Source organism: Pleurodeles waltl, chromosome 2_1 (assembly GCF_031143425.1).
Source record: "Pleurodeles waltl isolate 20211129_DDA chromosome 2_1, aPleWal1.hap1.20221129, whole genome shotgun sequence".
NCBI classification, from domain to species: Eukaryota; Metazoa; Chordata; class Amphibia; order Caudata; family Salamandridae; genus Pleurodeles; species Pleurodeles waltl.
The window spans coordinates 97,554,385-97,582,350 of NC_090438.1; the positions used below are offsets into that span (position 1 = coordinate 97,554,385).

The 27,966-nt window shown below is 44.5% G+C and overlaps 1 protein-coding gene across 1 annotated transcript; it reads left to right on the plus strand.

Annotated features, from left to right (window-relative positions):
* Positions 1-2,030: 2,030 nt before the first annotated feature.
* LOC138261589 (homeobox protein CDX-4-like) lies at positions 2,031-26,685 on the plus strand. The gene is made up of 3 exons (XM_069210687.1): positions 2,031-2,669; positions 18,821-18,966; positions 22,023-26,685. Exons 1-3 carry the CDS (start codon positions 2,270-2,272, stop codon positions 22,251-22,253), a joined length of 777 nt encoding a protein of 258 aa, XP_069066788.1. The 5' UTR covers positions 2,031-2,269; the 3' UTR covers positions 22,254-26,685.
* The last annotated feature ends 1,281 nt before the right edge of the window (positions 26,686-27,966 follow it).

Here is a 27,966-nt window from a genome sequence, read left to right on the forward strand (position 1 = left end):
CTGCAGCGGTATACACTCAATAGGAGTGCATATCGAACAATGAAAAAAGAGTACCTAGAGGAGCCTGCGGCTAGTGGAAGGACACTGACCACAGTAATCAGTACTTGGTCCATGCTCCACAGCAGGGACATACGACGAAGCCCCATGAAGAAGCAGAGATGATGAGGAGGTGCTGACCAATAGGAAGCAAGGAAACAAGAGTGAAGTCAGAGCCAACCAATGGTGGGATAAAGGTAAGTAAGGGTCGGCTGTAAGCCTGTTTTAACCTTTCTTGGGATAAACACACAAAGCGTAAGTAAAGCCAGCAAAGGCTGACCAAAGAAAAGCAAGGACATTAGAATGAGGATGAAGCCAACCAATGGTAAGCTATGGGCAGGCTCTAAGCTAACAAAATGTCTTCCCTTAAGTGACAGCGCGTGAGCTGTTGCAGGTGAGACCTAAAAATGTTGACCTCTTTGTCAACAGGGAAGGTTGTCCACCTCCTGAAGAGTTCAAAAGAACCCAGAAGAAGCTTACATGGGATCTGCTAGTTTCTGACGTCATATAATACATTGACTCCAACCCCTCCTGCTTTTCATCTGCTTTTGATGTAAATATGTATGTGTCCTTGAACTATAATGTTGCATAAATGTGTTCCATTATCTTCTCTCTGTTACCAGCCACCATAAATGTTAATGGCCTAAAGTTCAGTGGTTCTGCATTTTTGTTCACGATTTTTTTGCTGTTAAAATGAAAATACGTTATAATGATATAGATAAATATTAGTAGTTCACATGAATGTAAACATAGTTTACAATTGTATACGTTTGTGACAGCGGTATCGTGAGGCATTTCACATTACACCTCCGTATAAGTAATAATTTTAGCCTGTGGACCTTAACTTGTGGATACAAAGATTTTGCGTTGGTCACTTCCAGGTAGCCGATGGCTTGGGGCCCGTTTATGCTTTCATTTCCTTACATGAATGCATCACTTGAGTAATCGCCTGCAATCTGTAATGTATGTGCCATGGCATTCAGTCCTGGGGTGGAAGTAGGGGCCTGAAGGGGTAGTGGGTGGAGTATAGCAGTTGAGGGGAAAGGTGAGGGGCAAGCAGGTTAGAGTGTCTACTTGTCTAAGATGGTTATGTTCGTGGGGTGTGTGATCTGTGCGGGTGAGGGGGTTAATTATCACTCTTTTCCGCTAGGGCCTGGAGAGTTGTGTCCGAATCCGCTATTCGGGGTTGATGTATTTCCTTGCAGGCTGGATATCACTGAACCTTCCGCTGGTACACATGAACACATATGTCACATGTCCTGACTGCCCGGCATCAGGTGTACCAACATGACTTGTAATCTTTATAATCAGTAACTAACCCTGCGCAAACCATGTGTTTACTTGCTGCCTCTAGGTTCTGGCTTCTTATGACCTAAAGAAACGTACATGAGTGCCGGGAGCACATTGAATAATATGACTTAGTTCTAAATATGTATCACTTCCTAACGTTGTGAACATGAATGTACATTATAAAAAAAAAATTGGCATAAATAAATAGCAAAATACATAGATAAGCACATGAATTACTAACATTATTTGCAACGCGCTCGTGTGCAGATGCACAGCCTCCACTCTATGTATCTGACATGTAGAGCGCCCCGCATGAGCCAGGCGCTATAATGGCCCCTAATGGTGTTGTTGAGGGTGAACACGCGCTGCGGCTTCATCTCCACATGCCCTCTAAGCATCTGGTGTTCGGCCCTGCTGACTCTGGAAAAACTGCTGCTGGTACTCTGAAAAGTTTCCGGACTCGCTGGCCCAGTTGGTGTTGAGGAAAACTCCAAACTACATGCCTGCTGATGGAGGCAGAGGTGCCAAAGATGATGTGGGGAAAGTGGGAGGGGCACAAGGATCAAAGCAGAGGAGGGGATGAGGTACAAGCAGATACCGTGAAAAACAAAGCGAGCTCCTCGTGTAACAACAAGGTGGGGATGCCTGGCCAATCAGCCCTTCATTCGAATGCAGATGTGATTGGAGAGGCGGACTGTTATCTGTGACATCAGGCAGGGCCTTGGGAAGCGTCGCCCCCAGCACCTGGTAGCACCATTGTTAACCATGAGCAGTAAAGAGCCACTGAGGCTAGCATGACTCATTTATAGGGCCAGCCAGGTCCCTGGGAGAGGCAGACCCCAGACAGACCGAGGCAGGAGGAGATCACACAGTCCCCGAGGAGCAGAATGACCCTGCAGGACAACGGCTGGCTATGAACAACCACTGGGGCTGAGAAGTCAGCATGTATCCCGGATCCCTAAGGTGCACCAACAGCAACGGCCTGCCGGGCCAGGGCTGCATCCCGACGCCTTACTCCGAGTATGCGGACTACCACTACCCTGCGCCACGGATCGACCACCACGCGCAAGTGCCTGGAGAGTGGGGCGCGCACTACGGGCCGCCAAGAGAGGATTGGTGCATTTACGGGCCTGGTGCCAACAGTACAGTTTCAACACCGCTCTCCGGGCTATCTCCAGGGCACGTGCCCTATAGCCCTCAACAGGATTACAGTTCCTTGCACCCAACGGAGTCCGACATTTTACATGCCACGGATGGCATCCACATCGTGGAAGTCTCCCCCGACGCTGGGCGGCACAGCCATTACCAGTGGATGGGGAAAACGGCTCAGTCAACCTCAGTAGGTGAGTTGGCGTCGGCTGGGCGCATGCGGATTACCTCATTGGGTTGGCGCAAGCTTATACATCAGTGAAAAAAGTGGATAGAGAAAAACGTAGAACTTAACGTTGGGTGAGAAATAGGCGGCGGCGATTTTGCATGGTTAAGCTGCGTATGTGAAACAGAATAGAGCACATTCGTACTGCTACACTCTTAAAATGTGAAACGTGGCTCTAACTTTTAGGGACACGTGCTTGCTCGAATCCTATTTGGGAAGCAAGAAACTAAACTAGTACTTAAATATTTTAGAAAGACTAAGCTGCTTTCAGCAGAAACTATATATATATATATATAATAATATCCAGTGATATAATTTCTTTAGCAGTAGTCCACTTCCTTTCTAGGTTAATGCATTTCCATAAGATAAGACACAGACGAGCTCTGCTGCACGAGGGCTATGGTAGCTGCGATTGGTCCCTGCAATCGGTTCTTATTAAGGACATTCTCCTACACTATCTACCCAAATCTATAGTCAAACATTTAGTTTCAAAACACGTTCCAGGTTAGGGATCACATTATAGAACGAGAACAAAATACATTCCCCCAGTGAAAATGTACCTAACGTGGCCCCACTGGATGTGTTTAGTTAAATTACTTGTGCTTTGGTGTGAGTTTATATGGAACGTATCCATTTATGTGTGTTTTATTTTTATTTCTAAAGATATATGATGTACAACTATATCAAATGAGGCTCCTGAAAAACCCAGTGGTAGTTTGAAAGGGAGAGTGTTTTTCTGCTGAGACCTCTTTAGAAGAACTTTGTTTTTGGGACGGGCTATCGGCAGGATCTGGCTTGTAACTCTTGAGAATCCCAGCCGCCCAACAGCACATAGTGTCCTTAGCATGCGAGGGCAATAAACCCCCTGGGGGGACGAGGAGATGGCTTCAGATAGGCATTCTTTGGGCCAGGCCAGGAAGCACTCAGGAGATCAAAGGCCAGCCTCCCGGGGTCATAACCAGCAGCAAAAGGCGCGCACCCTACTCATGTAGGCTGTTTGCAGCACCCCTGTCGCATATTTTACCTCTAACTTTAGCGGGGGCCTAGCTGCGACCTATGCTTTGAGTTTACAGAATCTGTAAAATCAGGGCTGGTGCCAGAAGGCTGGTGAGCAGTCACGCAAGAGACTTCACTTAAGACATGCCTATAATGCATACAGCAAATTGAATATGTAGCAGGGACATCAAACCGATTGCGAGACCCTGGTGTGAGGCTAGGAGCAGAAAACTGTGATGGGGCTGCATGAACGGTTATATAAGTAAATCATATCTGTTCCTTGCCAACATCTTATGAGAGGAGACTGTCCAGTGTTTAAATTGCCCTTTCAATGCTTTTCTGGCTTGTATACCTATGTTTCAAGACTCTGATCCTGGAAGATAGCTTTACCAACCGCACTCAGAACACTTCGACTTCCCAGGGGCTGGTACAAAACTTTCAACTTTTGGACAAGTTACCTTTCTGAGTGAGTGACCCAAATTCCACTGGTTTATCACAGCTTGATATAAAAAGCACAACTTTATAGGCCTTTAGCGCTGGGAGGCCTATGGGTAGCCATGGGCTATATAAATAACATAACATAAACATAAAGATTCTTAAAAGGATCCGATTGTGTTCATTGTGTCACTTGCAACTTCCAGTGTATAATTAAAACGTAAAACAATTATACCAGACAACTGCATTTTTTAAATTCTGCATGCCGAAATTTCTCAGCACACGTCCAAAAAAATGCCCAAGTTATTTTGGGTCAGTTGCGGATGCTGGTCCCAAATAAAGCCCAGATAGGCTGTCTGCACTGGCTGCCCCTTACTTGGTCTCCAACTCTGCTTAACTCCTACACTACAATCAGCCTGTTAAGTGTGATTTATAGGGAGTTGGAGGAAGGCCCATAATTTAACCTGGAAAAGGAGAGACTCAGGAAAGTGGGTCTTAAAAAAACCGAGTACAATATTCTAAAACACAAATTGGATTTTTAAATCAATCACTCACACAGAAAAAAGGTATAGTAGCACTCATTGAGCACAGTGAGAGGAGACACAGGGCATTCTTTCTAGCAAGCAGATGTAGCAAAAAGATTCAAAAGTCTATCAAATAGATGTGAAAATGAACTGATTCCATTAATCCTCTGCTGCTTAAGTCATGTGCACCTTGCACATTTCTCACTCAATTGGCGCTGCCAGGCGCGCCTACCTCTGAATGCAGTGCAAGCAAAGTAAGCTGAAGGATTTCTTCAGATCATGCTGTTATGGCCAAGAAGGATTTGAACGTATTTGTCCTGGCTCTATAGTACACCCATTAATCACCCACCTACTGTAATATGCATAATACGGAAGTACGGCGGGGTTATTTGTGGGGTCAAGAGCGATAAAATGGGCACGTTTCACAATCATAGATCTTAGATTCGCTGTGCTTTCTCGGGATCTAGAAAAATAATCTCTGTGTACTAAAGATAATCTATAAAACAGTTCTGTAAGGAGTCAGCTGCCTCGACGTACCTGCAGGGACATGAAGTTTAGCACACTGGGACTCTGGCCACAAGCTCAGATTCAGCATTTAGCACCGTGACAGCTTGGCTAGACTCTGTGCTTGTCTTTGCTGCACAGCTAGTGACAGTAATGTGTGGTAATGGTCACTGGCCAGGTAAACAGACATTAAAACCCATGTGCAAAGGGGCTGCTTTTATGGTCCCATTAAACCATAACAACACAGTGGAAACCATAAGACTGCTTAAGTGCACCTGCTCACTGCAGAGATGTGTCAAAGGAAACACCAATCTAAAGGCTTAAGGGGGCTCCCCGTGGAGGTGTCCTCAGCACAAAGAAGCAGGCGATATTCAATCCCATGCACTGAGGTGTAAGGCATCTTGTGCCCACCTGAGTACTCCGGATAATCCATCATGTGTGGGTCCGAGCACCAAAAGGAAGGGAATATTCCTAAATGCATGGATGAAGGCCTGGGAACTCGGGCCTATGGATAACTGAGGCCTACACTGCACCGAGCGCATAGGAGCAGTGCATATCCCTGCAAGTGTTGTCCTGAGCACACAAAAACCGGAGATATTACTGCATGTGTGAGTACACAGGTGCAGTGCATACCCCAGCAAGTGTTGTCCTGAGCACACAAAAACCGGAGATATTACTGCATGTGTGAGTACACAGGTGCAGTGCATACCCCAGCAAGTGTTGTCCTGAGCACACAAAAACAGAAGATATTACTGCATTTGCTGCCCTGAGTACACAGGTACAGTGGTACAGCGCAGCTCAGTGATACACAGATACACTGCATTTTCAAGGGTTGTCCTGACGACTCACAAACGGGATATTCCTGCATGTGTTGTGCTCAGCACACAAAAACGGGGGATATTATTATATACTATATATAGACACAAGCACACAGGGATATGGCATATCCCAGTAGGCACAGAAACGGGATATTACAGCATGTGTTGGCCTGGGCACACAGAAACAGGGGATATTACAGCATGTGTTGGCCTGGGCACACAGAAGCAGGGGATATTACAGCATGTGTTGGCCTGGGCACACAGACACGGGGATATTACAGCATGTGTTGGCCTGGGCACACAGAAACAGGGGATATTACAGCATGTGTTGGCCTGGGCACACAGAAACAGGGGATATTACAGCATGTGTTGGCCTGGGCACACAGAAACAGGGGATATTAAACATGTGTTGGCCTGGGCACACAGACACGGGGATATTATAGCATGTGTTGGCCTGGGCACACAGACACGGGGATATTACAGCATGTGTTGGCCTGGGCACACAGACACGGGGATATTACAGCATGTGTTGGCCTGGGCACACAGAAGCAGGGGATATTACAGCATGTGTTGGCCTGGGCACACAGAAACAGGGGATATTACAGCATGTGTTGGCCTGGGCACACAGAAACAGGGGATATTAAACATGTGTTGGCCTGGGCACACAGACACGGGGATATTATAGCATATGTTGGCTTCGGCACACAGAAACGGGATATTACAGCATGTGTTGGCCTGGGCACACAGACACAGGGATATTACAGCATGTGTTGGCCTGGGCACACAGACACGGGGATATTACAGCATGTGTTGGCCTGGGCACACAGACACGGGGATATTACAGCATGTGTTGGCCTGGGCACACAGACACGGGGATATTACAGCATGGGTTGGCCTGGGCACACAGACACTGGGATATTATAGTATATATAGACACCAGCACACAGGGATATGGCATATTGCAGTAGGCGTTGAATTAAGCACACAGAAACAGGGAATATTACAGCATGTGTTGGGCCGTGCACATGCAAACAGGAGATATATTGTTACACTGCTATTATGCATATCCGCATTTCTATATTTGAAAATTGCAACTAGTCTTTTGCGTGCTTTTAGCGAATTGTAATGAGAATATTGTATATTTCTTTTCAATCTGACTGCACTTTAACGGTCGTGATTGTCCAAGTAAACTGTAACTGTATTGTAACATAGAAATAGGAGATATTATATCATGCCCTAGGCCTGCGCACTTAGAAACGAGTTATTACATGTGTAGGTCCTGGTACACAGCAAGTGACGGCCTGCGCACTCAGAAACAAGATTTTACAAACTGTGTTGGCCTTGGCACAATACGGCATGAGACATCCCAGCAAGTGTCGGTCTGAGCGCTCAGAAACGGGACATCATAGCAAGGGTCGGCCTGAGAGCACAGGGACAGATGATATTGGAGCCTACACTGCCACGAGGACACATTTACTAATGCAAGTCTTGCGCGAGCACACAGGAAAGAGCGGGGGATACTAGCTCACAGGACAGAGGATACGCGCTCTTAACTGCCCTTAGAAGACGCTCACTGGTGTGACACACTTAAACATGGGATATTTGGGCCTGCTTTGGCCTGAGCACTCGAGCGGAAGGCAGTTGGCCCATCACCCCCCTAAACACGCAGAAGTTAGGGATATTTGTGGCTACCCGGGCCTACGTATACAAGGCAGGTAATATTTGGCGCTATTCGACATGAGTTTACAGGAACAGAGAATATGTGGTCTATATAGAGCAGACAGTGATATCAGCTCTGCACTGGCCTGAACACGCGGCTGCCATGAATATGTGAGGTTATGCACAGTAGCTGAGGATATTAAGACCTGCGGGCATACTCTTTAGCAGGGTCCTGGCAGGACTACAGAGAATAATAGAATATTTAGGCCCCAACAGTGGATTATGTTCGGTTCTGCGCTGGCCTCTTGCATGCAGAGTGTGCGTTGTTGTTGAAAACTCGTTCTTTGCAGAAGAAAACAACGTTACCACTACCTCGCACGAGTGGATAAAGTTGTCAACAGCACTCATGCTCTTGTGCAGCCAGCCTTTGCTCGTGTCTCTAGCGTGGCACATTGTGGCACATCTCTGTATGCCACTGCACCCCAGCTGTCCTGATTGTGTTAGTAAATAGATCGCTATGAAATTGGCACCCTTGTGCCTTTAATGTGACCTGATTCACCCCTTGACCGTGTTCTTGATCCTGGGCAAAATACTGTAATTCTGTGCCCGAGTCCCTTTAATTACCAACAGTGGCTGTGTCTCAAAACGGATGAATAAGGATTTTAAAGCCATGCCAAACAAGCATGAACATCCACTTTGAAACAGAAACTAAATGATTCAGAAATGTATCGGCCAGTGTTTTATTCACACAGTGCGTTTAGGTGGGAGTGAGTCTTTTTTATATATACTCAATGATTCAGCTTAGTTAATTTCGCCCAGCGCCATACATATAAGTGCTCTGTGCCATCTGCCCCCGGATATAACAACATGCCGGGTTTGGATCGTCCTAGGTCTATTCCCTACTTGACATCATATTTTGTGGATTGTAATATCGTGCATTTGCGGTCCTTTGGGGCTGGATGTGCAACTCTCGCAGGAGGGCTGGGAAACATAAACCTTGCACTGTCACTTTCACTGCGTGACCCGGAGCGTGCCTCTTGACCTCTGTGTGATCCATTCCTTCCTCTGCCTCCCTTGCAGCAGCAGTTGCCTGCTGGTGCACAAGAGTATTTTGCCATATTTCACCTTAGAGCATTGTCCAGCTGTAAAGTGGTACATTTTATGAGACCGGCGCAGATTCTCTACCGCTCTTGCAAGTTGAACCATGAACAACGCGCTGTATGTTCAATCACTTAACCCTGACTGCAACTTTGGAAAGTTCTTTAGTTTTAACCAGATCCTGCATAATTAGGTGGGTTTTACGTGGGCGTGTTGGCTTCATACCCCAAACATAAATACACACGGAGGAGAAGACAAGGCTCTCAATCCCATGAGGGGAAACATTTTCCTCTGGAGGTGACGATTTGAGACAAAGAAGGAGCTCGGGGGCTCCATAAGATAAAACCGTGCAGCAGGGCTAGCGGAATCAGGGGGCACAACACGTGGGAAGGCGCGAGTACGCCTGGAAACCAAGCAGTGTCGGAGGATTTGACAATAGACCAGACGGGCACTTTGAAGGGCTAGAGCTGCTCTCGCTCTGCGCCCTCAGTCTCTGCTTCCATTCAGAAGCCATTCTGGCCTCCATGTTAGAGACTGACTCTTGATTTACATGATCTAGAAACTGCCTAAAACCTGGAGCGCAAGGTCCACCTAATCTACCCACCCATGCTTTACTACCCGATGGCTGAGCATGTCTCCTACGTCATTCCAGTGCGCCCATCTTTCTCCTTACTTTCTGATGGCCAACAATGACTGCAAGTGCACCCTGGACCAGTTGGGTTATCAGAACGTGAAGGCCAGAGTTTCTCCTCTGGTACCTGTCAGGCAGCACCCCCGTGAATGCTACGTTACTAACACTGCTCGGAGTGTGCAGGTCTCAGTGTGGACAGTAATGGGCCTACCCTGGCCCCGATTGTACCCAACATTTTGGACTTCCCCCTTTTTCTTGCTCTTTCAGACTTGGCAGTTCTCTTTGCAGTGGTTGACACGAGTGCCAGCAGTAATTTGAGCGTTTAGTAGCCTATGGTATGAGCCTACGATATTCTATAATGGTATTAAAACCTTTCCCCCCTTTGCATCAAGCCAGGTTCAACCCCATCCCCCACAGCAAAAAAGAGAATGGCTGATAATATAAGCTTCCTGTCCCAACTAGGGCCCGCTTAGCTGTGTGATCCAATATAATAGACTAATTGCCAGCTCTGACATTGCTCTTCCAAGCCTTAAGAGGCATTCTGAAAACAAACACACACTTTTATATGTGCACAAAAAGCTTCCGCTTGCCTACTGCAGCACCGAGTCCCAATGCACGGCTGCTCTCTCAGCACGTGTATGCACCCTTTGCCAACTGCGGTACCAAACACCAAAGCGTGGCTTCTCTCTGTCCGTCTGCACCCTTTGCCAACTGCGGTACCAAGCACCAAGGCGTGGCTTCACTCTGTCCATCTGCACCCTTTGCCTTGTGCGGTACCAAACACCAAGGCGTGGCTTCACTCTGTCCATCTGCACCCTTTGCCTTGTGCGGTACCAAACACCAAGGCGTGGCTTCTCTCTGTCCATCTGCACCCTTTGCCAACTGCGGTACCAAGCAGCAAGGCGTGGCTTCACTCTGTCCATCTGCACCCTTTGCCTTGTGCGGTACCAAACACCAAGGCGTGGCTTCTCTCTGTCCATCTGCACCTTTTGCCAACTGCGGTACCAAGCACCAAGGCGTGGCTTCACTCTGTCCATCTGCACCCTTTGCCAACTGCGGTACCAAACACCAAAGCGTGGCTTCTCTCTGTCCGTCTGCACCCTTTGCCAACTGCGGTACTAAGCACCAAGGCGTGGCTTCACTCTGTCCATCTGCACCCTTTGCCAACTGCGGTACCAAGCACCAAGGCGTGGCTTCTCTCAGTCCATCTGTACCCTTTGCCAACTGCGGTACCAAGCAGCAAGGCGTGGCTTCTCTTTGTCCACCTGCACCCTTTGCCAACTGCGGTACCAAACACCAAGGCGTGGCTTCTCTCTGTCCATCTGCACCCTTTGCCAACTGTGGTACCAAGCACCAAGGCGTGGATTCTCTTTGTCCACCTGCACCCTTTGCCAACTGCGGTACCAAACACCAAGGCGTGGCTTCTCTCTGTCCATCTGCACCCTTTGCCTTGTGCGGTACCAAGCACCAAGGCGTGGCTTCACTCTGTCCATCTGCACCCTTTGCCTTGTGCGGTACCAAGCAGCAAGGCGTGGCTTCTCTCAGTCCATCTGCACCCTTTGCCTTGTGCGGTACCAAGCACCAAGGCGTGGCTTCTCTCTGTCCATCTGCACCCTTTGCCAACTGCGGTACCAAACACCAAGGCGTGGCTTCTCTCAGTCCATCTGTACCCTTTGCCAACTGCGGTACTAAGCACCAAGGCGTGGCTTCACTCTGTCCATCTGCACCCTTTGCCAACTGCGGTACCAAGCACCAAGGCGTGGCTTCTCTCAGTCCATCTGTACCCTTTGCCAACTGCGGTACCAAGCACCAAGGCGTGGCTTCTCTCAGTCCATCTGTACCCTTTGCCAACTGCGGTACCAAGCAGCAAGGCGTGGCTTCTCTCTGTCCGTCTGCACCCTTTGCCAACTGCGGTACCAAGCACCAAGGCGTGGCTTCTCTCAGTCCATCTGTACCCTTTGCCAACTGCGGTACCAAGCAGCAAGGCGTGGCTTCTCTCTGTCCGTCTGCACCCTTTGCCTACAGCGGCACAGAGCACCATTGCACTAGGGGTGCCTGTACTTGATTTCCCCATGGGCACATGGTCTAAGGCGGTAAGCAGCACATTAACACCCAATTACATCTGGTATTACGTGGAAGTGCTGTTATCTTTCTATGCTCTAAATACACAGAGTGGGGCTGGGTAACGAGCACTCATGCGGGCAGCTCTTTGAAATAGCTTCAAAGCTTTGGTCGGTGTGCTTGTTCACAACTTGTGGGTGTGAGCCGCTACACCCAGGCAGATTCCAGGCGTGTGCTACTTTGGCCACTTTTTTCCCTTGTATGTTGTGCTTACCCTAATGTTTGCCGTAACATGACATGGAAAATTCAGGACAGCTATCTAATATAGGTTATATATACATGTGTGTGTGTATCTGCTGTATATATAGTGTATACTGGCGATAGATAGATAGTTAGATAGATAGATAGATAGATAGATAGATAGATAGATAGATAGATAGATAGATAGATAGATAGATAGATAGATAGATAGATAGATAGATAGACAGACAGACAGACAGACGTTTTACTAGCATTCAACGCAGAGGAGCGTCGGGTGTGAGACGATCATATCGCCCAGTGTTTGCATAACAGAACTTCTCGTGTTTTTCCTTTTATTAAAATCGAATGAGTACAGTATATAATGCACAAATACAAATAAATATACACTGGAAGAATTACATAAATGCAACATTTTGATTCAAATTAAAAGGCATGGTCATACTTCACACTTGTAAAATGGACCTGCAAAGGCATACATTTTGCCGGTAGGGTTGTCACATTCACAAGTGTGAGTCGGGATTGTGCAATTTTTGGCCGTGACACTTCGAAGAAGCAGGTGGACACTTTGGAAGTTTAATAGGTATTCGCATACATCTTTGCAGGTGGTCTGAAAACTGAAGGCACATTTAAATTGTGTCGTTTCGATGGCAGGAATACGTGCTTTTCCATTATAAAAAGGGGGTGGGGGGGGGCACAGCCCCATATTAAGTGGAAGCTTAATGGAAGGGGTCTTTCCACAGATAAAATAATTTCTCCTCCTTACGCAGTTTACCAACTGGAAATAAAAAGTGTCTATCATAGCCCTTTGTGAATGGGTCCCGAAGTACTCGATTGTGTCTAAAAAAGGCTTGCTTCACACCAGACATGACTCTTAAACATCTTTGTTCTCCTTGACTGACAAATTCATGTTATAAGAATTGTTATCTTTAGATTATGATATTGCTCTCAGCTTGTTTTTGTAGCACTGAAGTCAAGCGGGCCTTCACCAGTTAATATCTGTACACTCATACTTCTGTGGTGTTCTCTATGTGGAGGGCCACAGCAGCAGTGAGAGGTCAATGAAGTCAAGCGGTCTTCCACCAGTTAATATATGCATACTCATACTTCTGTGGTGTTCTCTGTGAGGAGGGCCACAGGACAGTGAGAGGTCACTGAAGTCAAGCGGGCCTTCACCAGTTAATATCTGTACACTCATACTTCTGTGGTTTTCTCTATGTGGAGGGACACAGCAGCAGTGAGAGGTCACTGAAGTCAAGCGGTCTTCCACCAGCTAATATATGCATACTCATACTTCTCTGGAGTTCTCTATGTGGAGGGCCACAGGACAGTGAGATGTCACTGAAGTCAAGTGGTCCTCCACCACTTACTATGCGCATACGCATACTTTCTGTTGTGTTCTCTCCATAGAGGGTCAAAGGACTCTCCATAGAGGGTCCAAGTTGCAGTGAGTTGTCAGTGATGTAAAGTTGTCACCGAAGTCGGACAGGAATCCACCTTTAAAATTTGCATACTGGTAGCTTCTGTTGTTTCCTCTCCATAGAGGGCCCAATGCGCAGCGTCAATATCTGCAGACTCATAGCTTCTGCTTTCTTTTCTTCATGGCAAGCTGAAGGAGCACCCAGGGATCACTGAAGTCAAGTAGGTAATCACCATTTAACAAAGGCACAGTCATTGTTTTTGTTATATGTTCTATACCGATAGCCAAAGCATCAGTGACAGGGGTAAAGAAGACCTTAATTAAAGCTTCTTTCCTAATTCACATTTTTTTGTACCCAAGTTACTGTGTGCGTCTTTGGTCCCTGCTTGTGTAAGGAAGTTTTCACTATATAAGACCTCACTGATGCCCATCCGAGATATAGGTAAGACAGCAGCCACACCATGGGCACCAAGGTAGCTATTCCTAGGAGTAGGTTGCATCCGACCTGGACTGCTCAGCAACCCCGTCATACAACCACTCTGAGTAGCGACCACTTAAATTATTTTTACCATCTGTTGTTTATGTTGCTGGAATCTGCCATGGTATACTAACTTCAAGAGTCTGCCTGTGCGGTGACTACTCGAAGGTGTGTGGTACTGCCACTTTGATATTGGAGGCATGGCACCACACGCTCTGTAACCTCACCAAGGGAACCACAACAGAAGCCCATATGCATAAAGTCCTAAAATCCCATGCAGATGACCTCTTGTTCCTTCAAGGGGGAAAGGGCGCCAGACCTACTTCAAATGCTAATGGCCTCTTTGTAGGCTGACTGTGAGGTCTCCTTGTTTTTGTTTTCCCCTTGGTTACGTTGTCTAATGTTGTGGGCCTACTGTCCACACTAGGGCAGCAGTGACTTTTAACACCTCCTTTCTTGCTTTGATATGCAGTCTGCTTTCTTCCTCTTCCTCTCTTTTTTCTAGGGTTATATTACAGGAAGGGTGATGATTTTCACAGCAAATAAAGATGCCTTGTCCCGGCTTTTATTGTCTTCCCAAAGTAAAGGTTCTCTGAATTTTATGGCCGAAGTGAATGGGGAGGCTGCTCCTTCCCTCGCCCCCTCCCCCCATCCCCCACCAAACTGCCTAGCAACCACAATTCAGTACCTTTGCCCAAAAACGAAATAATTCAGTACAAATTAACTTTACTGATTTGCCAACCACAGTAGCCACAGCTAGAGCACGATATATAACCGGCAGACAACAAAAAGAACACCCTAAAAATGCAGTTAGAAGGAGAACGCGGTGTAAAGCTATGCGTACTTCGTTTTCACGGCCTGTAGTCCAAACCTGTGAGTGACGCACACAAAGCATGCCGTTTTCTGCATGCTACCCCAGGTTTCAAATAAATTAGTGCATTACATTAAGCAGCCCAAAAAATACATATACCTCAAATCCTCTGGACACAAGTATTTGGGGTTCTGGATAAAACAAATTATAAAAAAAATTTAAACGAATTTCTATTGGCTACATCATTCTAGCCACATAAGGATTGTGATTGTATAACCATAATAACAGGCGTTCTTAGATCAAACTTGAGAAATAAGCATCAAACTTGATAAAATCGTACTCTCTTTCATCCGAAAGATTAAAAAGTGACGAACCCTGTTACCTGGACTTCTGCAACTGGGCAAGCACTGAAGCAAATCGAATGTGTGCCTTTTTCGCTCTCAGACAAGGAATACAGACACCAGCGTTGCTCCAACCATGTGCGAACCGCTGGGGCAAGCAAACTATGGAGCCAACATGTTTTACAACATACAACGCTGTGTTTATCTGGCCCGTTTTTCAAACGTGAGCAATAGTACCTTTTCTACAGAGCACAAAACCGCACTGTCGTTTTAACTTTTGTACGTACTTAAAATTAAATATATCACTATTATTAGTCTTGACGATGCTTAATTTGTCGATTGGTAAGGGCAAACGGCTGGGTTGGAGTGACTGAGTTTGAAACACGTAACTGCAGTCAGTGTTTTACGCACAGTGATATCCTGACAGCTCGAGGGAAAACCAGCTTGATCGAGGATTATTCGGTAAGGAAAAAGTGCGCCAGTGCATACAATGTGCCTGTTCGCCTATGCAAGCATGTTCGATGACCAGCAAAAACGACGTGCATTACTAACCAAGAAGCAAAACGTGTTCAAAGTAAATTGGTTTCAAATGTATGACCATGTGCAAACGTTCAACTGGCACAGCTGCTACGAAAACAAACTATAGCTGCATGGCACTATTGCAACCGAATTGTAAGCTCACGAGTGAAATGACAGTTCAGAAGGCAGGGGGGACACATTACAACACAACAATGATTCATTGGCATGCTTATGGAGCGAGGCGTGTTTCCAAAGTTTCACAGATTGAATAACTGTCACAGTTTTACACGAGGATCACAGATCTTTTGTTTTCTCCTGCGGAAGAATAGTTTTCAGGTTCGGCCCCTCCCACTGCAATTTCTCATCAGAGTGCTATGTCCCAGTACAAAGGAGCAAGCTAGGTTATTTCCTCCTTCACACCACCAAAGAGTCAGAAACAAGGCGGCACAAACAGTCCCAAGCCATTAAAAAAAGTAGAAGGCTTCCAATTACCAAGTGCGAAGGGACAGGCCAAGTACCAGGCCAGGGGATCAGGGCAGCAGCAGATCTGCTGTTAGACATGTTACCGCCTGCGCAGGACATGGCCCTCTACACCCAGCACTGTTCTGCGGCAGTAACAGCAGTGATAACAGCCGCAGCACACGTCTTGGCAGTATAAGATATTTACATTGAATCGAGGCCCCACCTTAGGAAAGCCCCAAAAAAGCTGCGGCATTTTGCAAGTTTGCGCCGTTTTTGCGTCAAAAAACGACGCAAATGCGGCGCAAAAAAAGTATAAATACGGGCCTCAGTTGTTTGGGGCCGATATTCCTTCATGCAGATTGTGCTGCTTTGGGCGGCGGGGGGCGCGCAGACCATACTGCTAGGAAGACCTTTACAATCATTTCAAAATACATTAGTTATTTTAAAGTATCCTTGATTTCTCAGGGGGCTAAGGCTTACTAGAAGGAAGTCCTGCGAAAATCAAGAGAAGTTCCTTAGCTGTAAGCACAGTTTTCCAGCGTTAGCATTTATCTGAGATTTACATTTCTCTGCACATATGCAGATGCAGTGCTGGACTACTGGCCACACAACACCATGTCAGTGTTTTACTGGGTGGGTAATTCTCTTGTTCCTTTTGTGTTTGGTAACATGAATACCAGTGAGCCGGGTAACCGCAGTATCTGCCATTACTGCTATTGGTGACCTAAGGATTTAGACAGCATACAAAAAGTATTTAGAATTTACACTTAAAGCGCTTAAAATGTGTGAAACTCGATTACAAGCGCCTTATGGGTTTATTTAGCTGACGGCAAACGGGCCAGTGTACAAAACTGAAATGCGGGGGTTGCCATAAGTAGTGCACTTGGTGGAGTGGCACCCGGGCCCAGTGGTTATAGGGGGACACGGCACCCAAATGATAGTTGTTTACTATTCAACTGGGAGTGAGGTGGGCATATTTGTCTCACCTGCATAAGGGCCCATTGCACTGTTACAGCACTCCTGCTAACTGATACAGATGTTATTATGAAACTTTAATCTTTCGAAAATGGGGATTTAAAAACGTGTTTCTTTTTCTTTCCTGATAATATAATTTTGAAGCACTGCCACAATTCACACAAAGGAAACCAAAGGCAGGGTCTACGTATCTCTATTCAGATATCTGAAGTGCTCTCTCTGCACATGCTGATCTACTAAGAAAAGTTACACATTCAGAACATTTTGTATAGAGTGGGCCTCTTCTAGAGATAGAGTGTGTCTGGGCTTTGTTCATGGGCCTCCAAGATAAGACCATATTGTATCTCATTTCTATACATACATATTAACAATTCAGTGGAGTTGAAGAATTAGGTTTACAGATATCTGTTGCTCCGTTACTCATGTATCACATCGACACAGAGACTGGGGCTCTAGATAAACCATGATATTTTACTACAGCTGGGACTTCGGTTTCAAACAAACGTCACAGCTTCATTTCTCCACTTGCATAAATTCACTATGCATGTGCACACCTCTCACATAGAAACATGAGTCAGGCCAGAAACACCACAAGGGCCAGATGTAGGTAGATATGATTTTGCAACTCACAAATTGCGAGTAGGAGCAACTCGCAATTTGCGAGTCGCAAAATCATATGCAGAATGGTGTCCATGACACCATCTGCGAATCGCAAGGGGGTCGCAAAAACTCACCTCATTAATATTAATGAGGTGGCTCGCATTTTGCGATTCCCTGCACTCACAGGGAGGGTGGCCTGCTGGAGACAGCAGACCTCCATGTCTGTGACTGCTTTTTTAATAAAGCAGTTTTTTTTTTTGGTATTGCAGCCCGTTTTCCTTAAAGGAAAACGAGTTGCAATACAAAAGAAAAAATAAAACCATTTGGTTTCATTTTGCCTGCTCTGAAAAAATATGTTTGGCGACATTCACTAAGGTGAAAGGGTCCCATGGGGACCCCTTCTGTTTTGCGAATGAGTTAGCACCCACTTCACATGGGTGCTAACTGCGAATTACCGACTCGCAAAATGGGAATGTGCATCGCGATGCCCATTTTGCATGGTGCAAAATGCTAATTTTGCAGTTTGCGCCATGCAAAACGGTTCCTACATCTGGCCCTAAGTACCGTACCATAAGGCACAACCTGACTAGGGACTATTGACTGTGCCACATATTCTGCTGTCCCAGCCAAGCCCATCACAGGCTGAACCGTTGTAAAGAGGGTACCCCTTCTAAAAAAATATCATTTATGCAAGAATTCCCCACATCGTATTTGTCACTTGTAGCAAGACCCCTTCTCCTTTGTAAAGCCAAGTGCTTTGTATAGTGAGACTTAGGAGCCTATACGTATAACGGGAAAGTAAGTTGGCATATACTTTATTTTCTTTATGCTACAATAGTGGCCAGCCCTTTATAAAGGATACACTGAAACATTGCATACCCAGACGAGCTGTGACCAAAATCTATAAAGATTCCAGAAAAGGTGCATGCTGTTTTCTGACATGGTCTCTGGCTATCAATGAAGCTTGAGAAAAATTCGTTTTAAGCAAGATATTTAAAACCAATATGATTTAGCTACCAACTAGAGATCCTCTGCAATTAAGGAATACCATTCATTACTGAACATTAATGGCATTTCATAACCGACGGGACTGGGAATTTTCATGGAGTTCATAGGATCTAGCCATTTTATGACTGATGATGAAATGACAAAGTCTGTAATCAGGCAAGTTGAGCTTCTGATATTACTATACACATATCGAAAGAACTCAAGGAGTTGTAAAATATGCTAAAAACGTAGGAAACAAGTCAAATTAATGCTCGATACAGAGGGAAAGAAGTGAAATGTGTGTTGGGTGGGCCACTCTTTAAGGCAAGGCCACAGAAAGGTCTGGTGGGATGGAGAGGGATGGCGGATGTGTCCGCAGGAATTTCTATGAGCAGCTTGGGTCCCCTTTTGTCTTCTTTCTATTTTACAAAGCCCTAGAAAAATTAGTAACCTTGGTGTGTTGAAAAGTGACTTAAGCATGCCAAAGGCACCGACAAAGGAATAACCTAGTAATTTATCATTCTCTTGCTTTGTCTTTGCAGGTAAAACAAGGACCAAAGAAAAATACCGGGTCGTATACACAGACCACCAGCGGCTGGAGCTAGAGAAGGAGTTCCATTACAATAGATACATCACCATCACCAGGAAAGCCCAACTGGCAGCCAACCTGAGGCTCTCGGAAAGACAGGTGCACAAACAGCTCTCTCCTCAGAATGTGTCTGCGACTCTGCTATATAACGTGTATTTATAATGTCCTTCCGATGCTCGAGCATCACAATGAGGATAAGAGATGGCTATAGCATCACCCTCATCCCTTAACTGCTAAGACATCAATGGCTGCGAACGAAGAACAAAATGTATGGCTCCATCTGTGCCTGTACTTCGTTATTAACACTGACTCATACTGTATTGTAGTACTGAGCCACGGGTACACGTCATTACCTTCAACTTATTCTATCACAATTTATTTTAAAACAATAGTTTCCATCTACCTGGGTGGGATGTCCTAGGAACTGATACGTTATAAAACGCAAGATCATCCCTGATTGTTTTTCTTAGTAACCAACTTGGCTGTCATCACATACTGCAATTGGCACCGGGTCTTTTACGCGATAATAGCTGTATGAAAACTCACTGGCATTATAAGGGTGCCTAAAAAAGTATATATTTTAATATGATGAAAAATTTGGACTAGTAGGAAGGTAACACAACATTCTGAGGAATTGACTTAATAAAAAAGATACCATCATCCCAGCAGCCCAGCATGATCTTTTAGATATCCCTTTCCTTCTGTCACTAATCCCCCACACCCCAAAAACCACTTCACTACTACTGCTTATAGTTTATTCCATTAAACACAAAATAGGTGAAGGGAGGAATGCTTGCAATTAGTATAACCACTGGCAATCACTCTGTAGCACTCCTACCCATCATTCTTTTGCCAGTCATGCCACCTCACTTTGGACCCAGTCATTTGGAAATCAGTCTTGACCTGATGTAGGAACGCCAGCCCAAACTGCCAGGTCATGTCCCCCCCTCAACCGTAACACAAGCAACCCAAGACTGGTTTTGCCCTTATGAAGGCTCATCAGGCGGGTATAGCTTTGCTCCAGTGGCACAGTGAGGAAGGGACCCACATCTGGGCAAAACATGTTCCTGTTTGGAAAGGACCTGGCCTGGCAGTCCGGGCTGGACTGTTCCTATTGGAACAGGGTGAAGACTGTTTTGCATGTGGCTGGGTCTGCCTGTGGGGGTGAAGAGAGGCTGCGTGGTGCGGCCCCAAGAGAACCCAAGGATTGAGAGCATTGTGTGGAGAGAATGCAAGAAAGACCAAAGTATCTAAGTATGTGTGTGTTTTGTCTGGGGTGTGGTCTCAAGGAGATAGTGGAGAGAAGGGGGCTATGTTCACAGTAAGAGACTCAGACAAGGCCTAGTGGTGCCTCTGTTCTACCCATGGTCAAAAACAAGGGTGCCCACAATCAAGCATTAGCAAACAACTAAAGTACCAAGTGTGTACTTTAGATCCTTGCATTACAAATATCTATCTATCTATCTATTTCACTCTCTCTCTCTCTCTCTCTCTCTCTCTCTATATATATATATATATATATATATGTATATATATATATATACATGGGACGATAGGCACTTTGTTGAAAATCATTAGAAAAAACTCCAGCACAAGCAACAGGAACAGAAATGACAGACAAGTGCACTGTATTTTCCACACCTTGCATTTAAATCTCCAGCAAGTTTCACACTACGCTCAACTAGCTTTTCCAAACTCATGCAGAAATGCTAGTACAAAAGCCACTCATTGTGGGTGTGCAACAGTAACCAATTCCAAAACATGGCCGCAGAACTGAGAAAGGCCTTACGGCAAGCTGTCCGTTTCTAAGAGAGGGCACCGTGAGTACAATTGCCAACGAAGCAGAGCACGATTTCTGGCTGGAATTAAACCTGGGTATATCGAGATAGTAAATAATATGTTCTCTGGCGATAAATCACGTTGTGAACCAGAAGTACACATTTGAATTGATTATCCAGTGCAGCGTTCCCTGGCCTGGTGAGACGTGATGGGACCGCTTTAAGTATTACAAGTACTCCTTCTGGAGCACTTTGAATAAGCTGATGCTTTATGAATTGATCAAGGTATGCTGCGCCACAATAGTCACTTCCAGCATACACAAATGTAGTCATTAACTTCACTTTATTGGTCTCCTTTAATAATCGAAAAAGCCTTTTGAGATGCGAGTCTGGTAAAAACAGATCTTCATACCATCCCCGACATAAATGACACGCCATTAAAACACGTTTCGAACGTTATTTTGTGGCTTACAGAGGTCAACAATTTACCATGCGGATTATCAACAGTACAATCCAGCTCATATGGAACTGCGGACACCATTGTTTAAATGCAATGGAATACACCTTCGGGTAAAGTCCGCGCTATATAAAAACGCATTAAATAAAAATAAATAAATATTGTTTCTGTGCTTTGATTCAACTGAGTTCTGCTTGCGCAGGTTAAAGCAAGGTAAATGCTCCTCAATAGAATGTTAAAGTTTTCTGGAATAAGATCTGATAAGTGAGGGAAGGGGTAGGCCCACATCTCGGATAGCGAACGTTACTGATAGTTAATTTGGTGATCAGCAGGGTGTCTGCACATATGTAGTTCTAATGCTGTCCCTTGGGTGGTCTGCACTTGGTGGGCTGGTGAATGAAGAGGCTGCTGTGAGCAACAAGCACAGATGTTACTGGCGAGTGGCTTTGGGTGATGAGTTCTTTGGGTTTATGGAAGTGTCAGGGGCAAGTGGTGGTTAGGCCCAGGCTCGGCCTGGCAGTATTTAGACCCAGGTTGGTGCTGGATTTTTCAGTGATGGGGTCACTAATGAAGTTCTCGTCGGGTACACCGTTTTCCAGAGCAAGTGGTAAATGGCCCATATTGGAGTTTTGTTGGCTGACACAACACGATTTAGTTGTAAGTACTATTTGATTAGAGAACAGTGCAAAGGTGGGAAAAGATTGCTGTCTTTTATCGCTAGTTGCATGTCAACCACTGGCCATACACACAAAGAACTACAGTTTCACATTTCCTACGTGAAATCTGATTGTCGAAAGCTGAAAGTGTAAGCTTGTGACTTTATTCTTTCTTTTGTATTTCTAGTACCTTCGGTTATATAATGCATATATTTTTTAATCTAAGAAAGTATGTTACATTTCCCTTTTCTTCTTCTCGGATAGATCAAAATCTGGTTCCAGAACAGAAGGGCGAAAGAAAGGAAAATAATTAAGAAGAAAACAACGCAGTTTGGTGGGCTGGACTCTGTTCACGGCGACATGGGCTCTGTGAGCCCACTTCCAATTCCAGACTCCATGAATCACAACAGTCTTACGAGCTCTTTATGTCCACCACCAGCAGTGAATGGTTTACAACACAATGGCAGCTTGCAGCAGGTCCCAGTCTCTCCTTAAACTTAAAATCAAGTAAAAACTAACTAGAAAAAGGCACATTCTAAGATGGGAGCATTTAACCCATCTAGACAAGGAGCACTGCACGCCAAGGAGAACTTGGATAATGGCCTGGCAATGCTAATAAACTATGCAAAGAACTCAAGAGAGCCAAGGCCAGTGACTCAGCCATCTAAAGTACAAGAACAGTGGACACGAAGATGAAGGTCATTCACTCTTTCTTAAGCAGAGTGCCTTAAAATCATTGGTGTTCCAGATGTTTATTAAAGGGAGAGAGGGGAATCATTCCAGGTCAGAGATAATAAGAAGATTTAACCCATACTATTTAGTCCTGCTTCCTAGCTTAATTATTGTATAGTTGTGTAATATGTTCTTTATACATCGTAGAGTGAAATATTCCAAACATATCTTTGATGGACAAGCTGAAAACTTGAGAAGATACCTGCCCCTTACAGTAAAGTTACTGTGTCCACCCTTGTTCTCATGGACTGAATCCTTGCACTATTTTCAAAATATCCACATGAAGCACATTTCATACAATTAACATAAATGAAAATCATTACATAGTCAATGATTATCCCAAAAGTCTTGCATTAACCCACCTTCTTTGATCAATTATCCAGACCTTCAAACTAGGACAACGATTTTTCGTGCCATCAATGTAGTAACAAACAAACAATTAGGTATGGTTGCAGAACAGAGTTCCCCAAGCTGTGTGGAGGGATTACACACGACTTGGTGATGGTTGTAACTGGGCTGCATGCGAGGAGCAGTTGATTTACACCTTAAAAGCAACTTAGTAATGCTGTAATTGAGATGGGCATGTACCAACTTTCTCAGGCTTGAATTATAGAGGGGAAAATGTGGTCACACAAAAGATAGATTTGAGGAAGACTTAAGTATAGCTTTACATACCAGCACTGGCCCTACAAGCGATAATATATATATAAAAACTAGAAGCCAAGTGAAAATCTACGTCACTCTTTTTTAAAATAAATTTGCATCAATATTTCTCAAAAAATGTCAAGGTGCTCCCCTCCTTTAGTTCCAGTGGTGGCTCATTCGCTATAATGGTTCATGCCTTCGAAGTGCCTTCTCCTTCCACCAGAATTTCTTCTTTTCTAGTCCAAAGATAAAAATTCAAATACCAAGTTGCTGGTATGAGTTCCGCACAATAATGTTCCAAGTATGTGCCTGGGTCCTGCTCCTCAGTATGTTTTTCAAAAATACTGTAACAGCATTTTTTCTTGGAAACAAATAAGCCACATAATTTTGCACTACGATGGGTAGTTGATATTTTTGAGACATCCCTAGATACATATTATTGCATATGAATGCACTAGTAAAATATGATGTAAATATATTCGGGTAGTTCAAAGACAGGAAAATGTGCTCACAGTGCATATATGTATGGCATACATATGTGACCTAGGGTGCCTACAATGATACAGTACCTTATTCACACTGATATTTTCTTCGGCATTTTCAATACTATTTATGCACAAAGTTACATGTCCAAAAATTTTATTTTAAGCAAAAAAATAGCTATAAGTACAATGTAAAGAGGAAAGATACAACAAAAAACCATTGGAGCAAAGAGCGTTAAAATCACAAACATTCTTGACCTAGCAGAATTACCTTAATGTTTCCATTGTCTGGACTGTATTATCTAAGACAAGAGGTTAAGAGACATCTTATATTTTCACGTTTATTATTCGAATGTCGACCTTTATAAACGAACCTGACTACCACAATCAGCCTTCCCTGGACAACAACGGATCTACTAAGTATAACTCAAATTTAGTCCAGGAATCTGACAGTATTAATGTCAACATACATAAAAATCATGTGGATGGAAGGCTAACAGATTACACAAATAACTGTAACTTTCTCTATGCGGCAAAGCTAGTCTCTGGCCAACACGATAGTTCAACCTCCCTAAATCCAAAAACATTTTCTGGCTCCGATGGAAAGGAAGACACAAATATGCTTTTTCTATATGCATGTTCTATCCCTCTTCGCCACACGCACTACTGTGACAGTACAAATGGATTTTGAATAGATGGTCCTTGTCTACCCTTAGTCTGATAAAGCTATATCACTACCAGTAACCGCCATCAGGAACAAAGAGCATACTTGAAGCTTTAGAAAGCTGTAGGGCTTTAACGAAAAAGGGTAATTCGTTTATGATAATTTAAAGCTCTAGGAAATTGTCCTCCATTACTCAAATCGTTACACGTGCATATATTGTGATTTTTCATCAAATTATATTATATGAATGTTAATAAATAAATCTTGTAGATAATCGAACGCTGTTTTTCGCTAACGTAGTTTCTCGTTTGAGTATGGCTTATCATTGGTGTTCATACAGGTGATTTTTCAGGTACGTGCCATACATTGTTGTATTTCTTATTCAATAAGTATGAATATTGTAATTGTATTCATATGGTTATAAAACAAGCATAAGGTCATACGTTATGCATACAGTGAACAGAAAGGTAAAGCAGGTGCCTCAGCATAACTATATGAAAACTGTGTACAGTGCATTAGTGTCTTACAAAATCGAGCGAACTAGCATAGTGACTGTTAAGGTATTCCAAAAGATTGCCAAAAGCACTTGTCATACTTAATCAGGCAAGTAACCAGTCCCAAATGACCAAAACTGTTAAGGCTTAAACACTAAACCTAGTTATGGATCCCAGGCTTTAAGACGGATGTATAAGCCTCAATTATTAACATGCACTTCAAGGGGTATAGCCTATTTAGAACAACAATTGGTGAGTTATTGCAGTAGATAGAAAAGTACAATGACACAGCCAAGGCAATGATAGCCCTTCAATTCCAAAGCTTATTTAAGAGGGCCACTCCATTTATCAGGAGACCAATGAGAACAGCAAGTTTCCAGCTAGCCTGCAGAGAACATCCACTGAGTCAGTACTCGTGGCTCTGGTCCACAATGGTTATCACCCAGCATAAACGAAACATTAATTTGGAAGCAGAACAAGAGGAAAGATTATAAACACAAGAGGGTCAGATACTCTGAACAAGTGACTCGTAAATGTGAATTCCCTAGGATTTAACACAAGAAGAAAAACGACTGGAAGGAATTCCTCCAGAAGAGGAGTAAGATTCCTTTAGGCAGTGAGGGTAGAACATTAGAGAACATGAATAGTCTATATAACTAGACCAAATGCCCCAAAACACGAAGCCCGGGAGGAGGGCCTACAATGTGGAAGGATTGTGAACTCTACAACAACAGACTGACCGTCTACAAAGTGGGCAATCGAGGAGCTGCCAAGGGAGGAACAACATCAGGAAGTGTATTTGGTCTATTAGCACACCAAACAGCAAGACTTCCTTTTTATTACACATAAGTATATAATTTCCTTGGTATGGAACACCTGGGGGGCATCTGGAAGGACAATTCACTCATATACTCTGAGGTGTTGTACCAAGAATATGAAATGATTGATTGAATATGAATGATGAGTCTACAAATATCTGCAGTTAGGTCTTGCGCTCTGGAGACACAGTGGAAGGGGAGAAACTACAAGAGGCAACGCCACTTGAAGATCGGTGCCTCACGGAGCCAATCGCAGATTATGTGAACTGATCAATAACTCACCGGATACGATGGGGGATCGAAGGGGGCATGGGCGAGGGACATACGAACTCTTGATGATGACTACTGGTCGGAGGCCCTTGGGAGCGTAGCTAAATAGCAATACGAGCTTCCTTTCGCCTCGTGCAACTGAAGATTCTGCATAGGTCCTACTTCTCCAGGGTAAGACTTAAAAAGATGGGCAGAGTAATCTCAAGAGTTTTTCACACAAGGGTGCGGGGTAGTGGGTAAATTCCACCACATACTCTGGGGCAGCCCCGGGCTCAGTTTTTCTGGGGAGAAGTGGTGCATAAAATCTCTCAAGTTCTGGGTGTATCAATTCCTAATGACTCTAGATGGCTTCTCCTATCTGTAAAAGGGGAGACCTCATCGACAAGGTAGCAGAGCATGTGGCTGTGGCTTGTGGCAGGAGTGGCCAAGCACTTCGTGGCCAGGGCAAGGGGTGCTCCCCAACCACCGCGTCTGGCGGAATGGGAGGCAGGCATTGACTGGTGTCAAAGTGGGGAGCAGGTGGTTTCCCACAGTAGAGGCTGCCCCAAGAAAAAAGGTGTGGGGCCCTGGAATGTCTTTCACTGAACCTCAGGGATGGTGGGGGGAGATGAGAGACTGGGGGTTTCTCTTCTCAAGAGGAAGAAAAGGTTGTGCAAGACTGTCAAAGCCATGGAGGGAATGGAAGAGACTTTAAAACTGCTTATTCATAATGTTATTTTCTATGGTGTTCTGTGCTTTGGAATACATGTATGCAAGATAATGGCTGCATTTCACTTGACGTATCCAATGTATGCTACGCACTGTTTAATAAAAAGATTTAAAACAAAAAAGTATACAATTTCTATTTAATCATAATACAGAAATATTTAATTCTTACAATGCTGTTATCAAAGAAAAATATAGAAAAAACATTGCACACATTTAATTAATCATATAAATCTCTTTCACAGCTTCTCAAACATTTAGGAATACCTCTATTCAAAACTGATTAATAACTGAAACATTCCACAACTGTATGAAGCCGATCACCATTCCTAAGCCCTAAACTCCTGAAGCATCCAGGCTTAATTTACCAATTTTTTGCAAAAAAATTACAGTACTATAAAAAATCTGTTTAGTATAAAATGGCATCCTTATAAAACTGGCACCACATATTACTTCTAAATATAATTTGTTTATTGTCTCCAGGATTCTGGTGCATAGACAACTTGAGTTTCCTTCTCTAGAGTGTCAGCCACTTTCGCAAAGTGGTCTGAATATCCATGCTTCATTAAAGTTTTATACCAATTCCCTAAACCTCCCATCTGAGGGTTATCTATCAAAGCCGAAATATCAGTAGAACTAATAACTGAAAAATCAATCTTTGAGGCATGTGTTGTTGTGCATACTCCTGCCATCTAGTGTTGGATTCTGATGTGTGCAGGTTGTTTTTCTTCCTAGAAGTCTTTCGAGTCACAATCAAATTGTTAGATTGTTTTCTTTTTGCCATCAGGTTCGGACCTGTTCTTCTACGCTCCGTTTCAAGACCGTTTCTGGCTCCTTTCAGTTTCTTGTTAACCTCTCTACCCGTCGCTATTGTTTTCAATCGTGTTTCATTGTCGCGTTTCAAAAAGGAATAGGAAGAAAACCACCACCCGTCCATTTGGCGTGCTCCAGCCACGACCTTTAGGCCTCGCCTGTTCGGGCCTTTTCTCACCTCATCAGTTTCGATCAATGATGAGCTGCTAATGGAACAGACTCCATTTCGCTTCTGTCCCAGCTGCCAGATGAAATACCTACATACCGACCTCCATAAGGTTTGCAACCTGTGCCTCTCTCCTGGCCATAACAAAGAGGACTGTGAGGTATGTGTGTAGGAAAGTACTCTCTTTGTAGCATGATTACTGCCACTTTTTGCCTGCTATCAATGATGTGTGTGTAGACTGTTTTCACTGGGATCTTGATAACCAGGACTCCAGTGATTGTGCTCTCTCTCAAATTTGGTTGCCTAGGACTTTTGTACACTCCACAATTGGCATACTGGTGCCCCCTTATATGTCCTTAGGATATTGTACCTAAGTACCCTGGGCATTGGGGCACCAGGGGATCCCCATGGGCTGCAGC

Coding starts and splice junctions, on each gene's coding strand:
- LOC138261589 (XM_069210687.1), top strand. CDS start 2,270: ATGTATCCCGGATCCCTAAGGTGCACCAACAGCAACGGCCTGCCGGGC. Junction 2,670..18,820: donor GGCTCAGTCAACCTCAGTAG/GTGAGTTGGCGT, acceptor TTGTCTTTGCAG/GTAAAACAAGGACCAAAGAA. Junction 18,967..22,022: donor TGAGGCTCTCGGAAAGACAG/GTGCACAAACAG, acceptor CTTCTCGGATAG/ATCAAAATCTGGTTCCAGAA.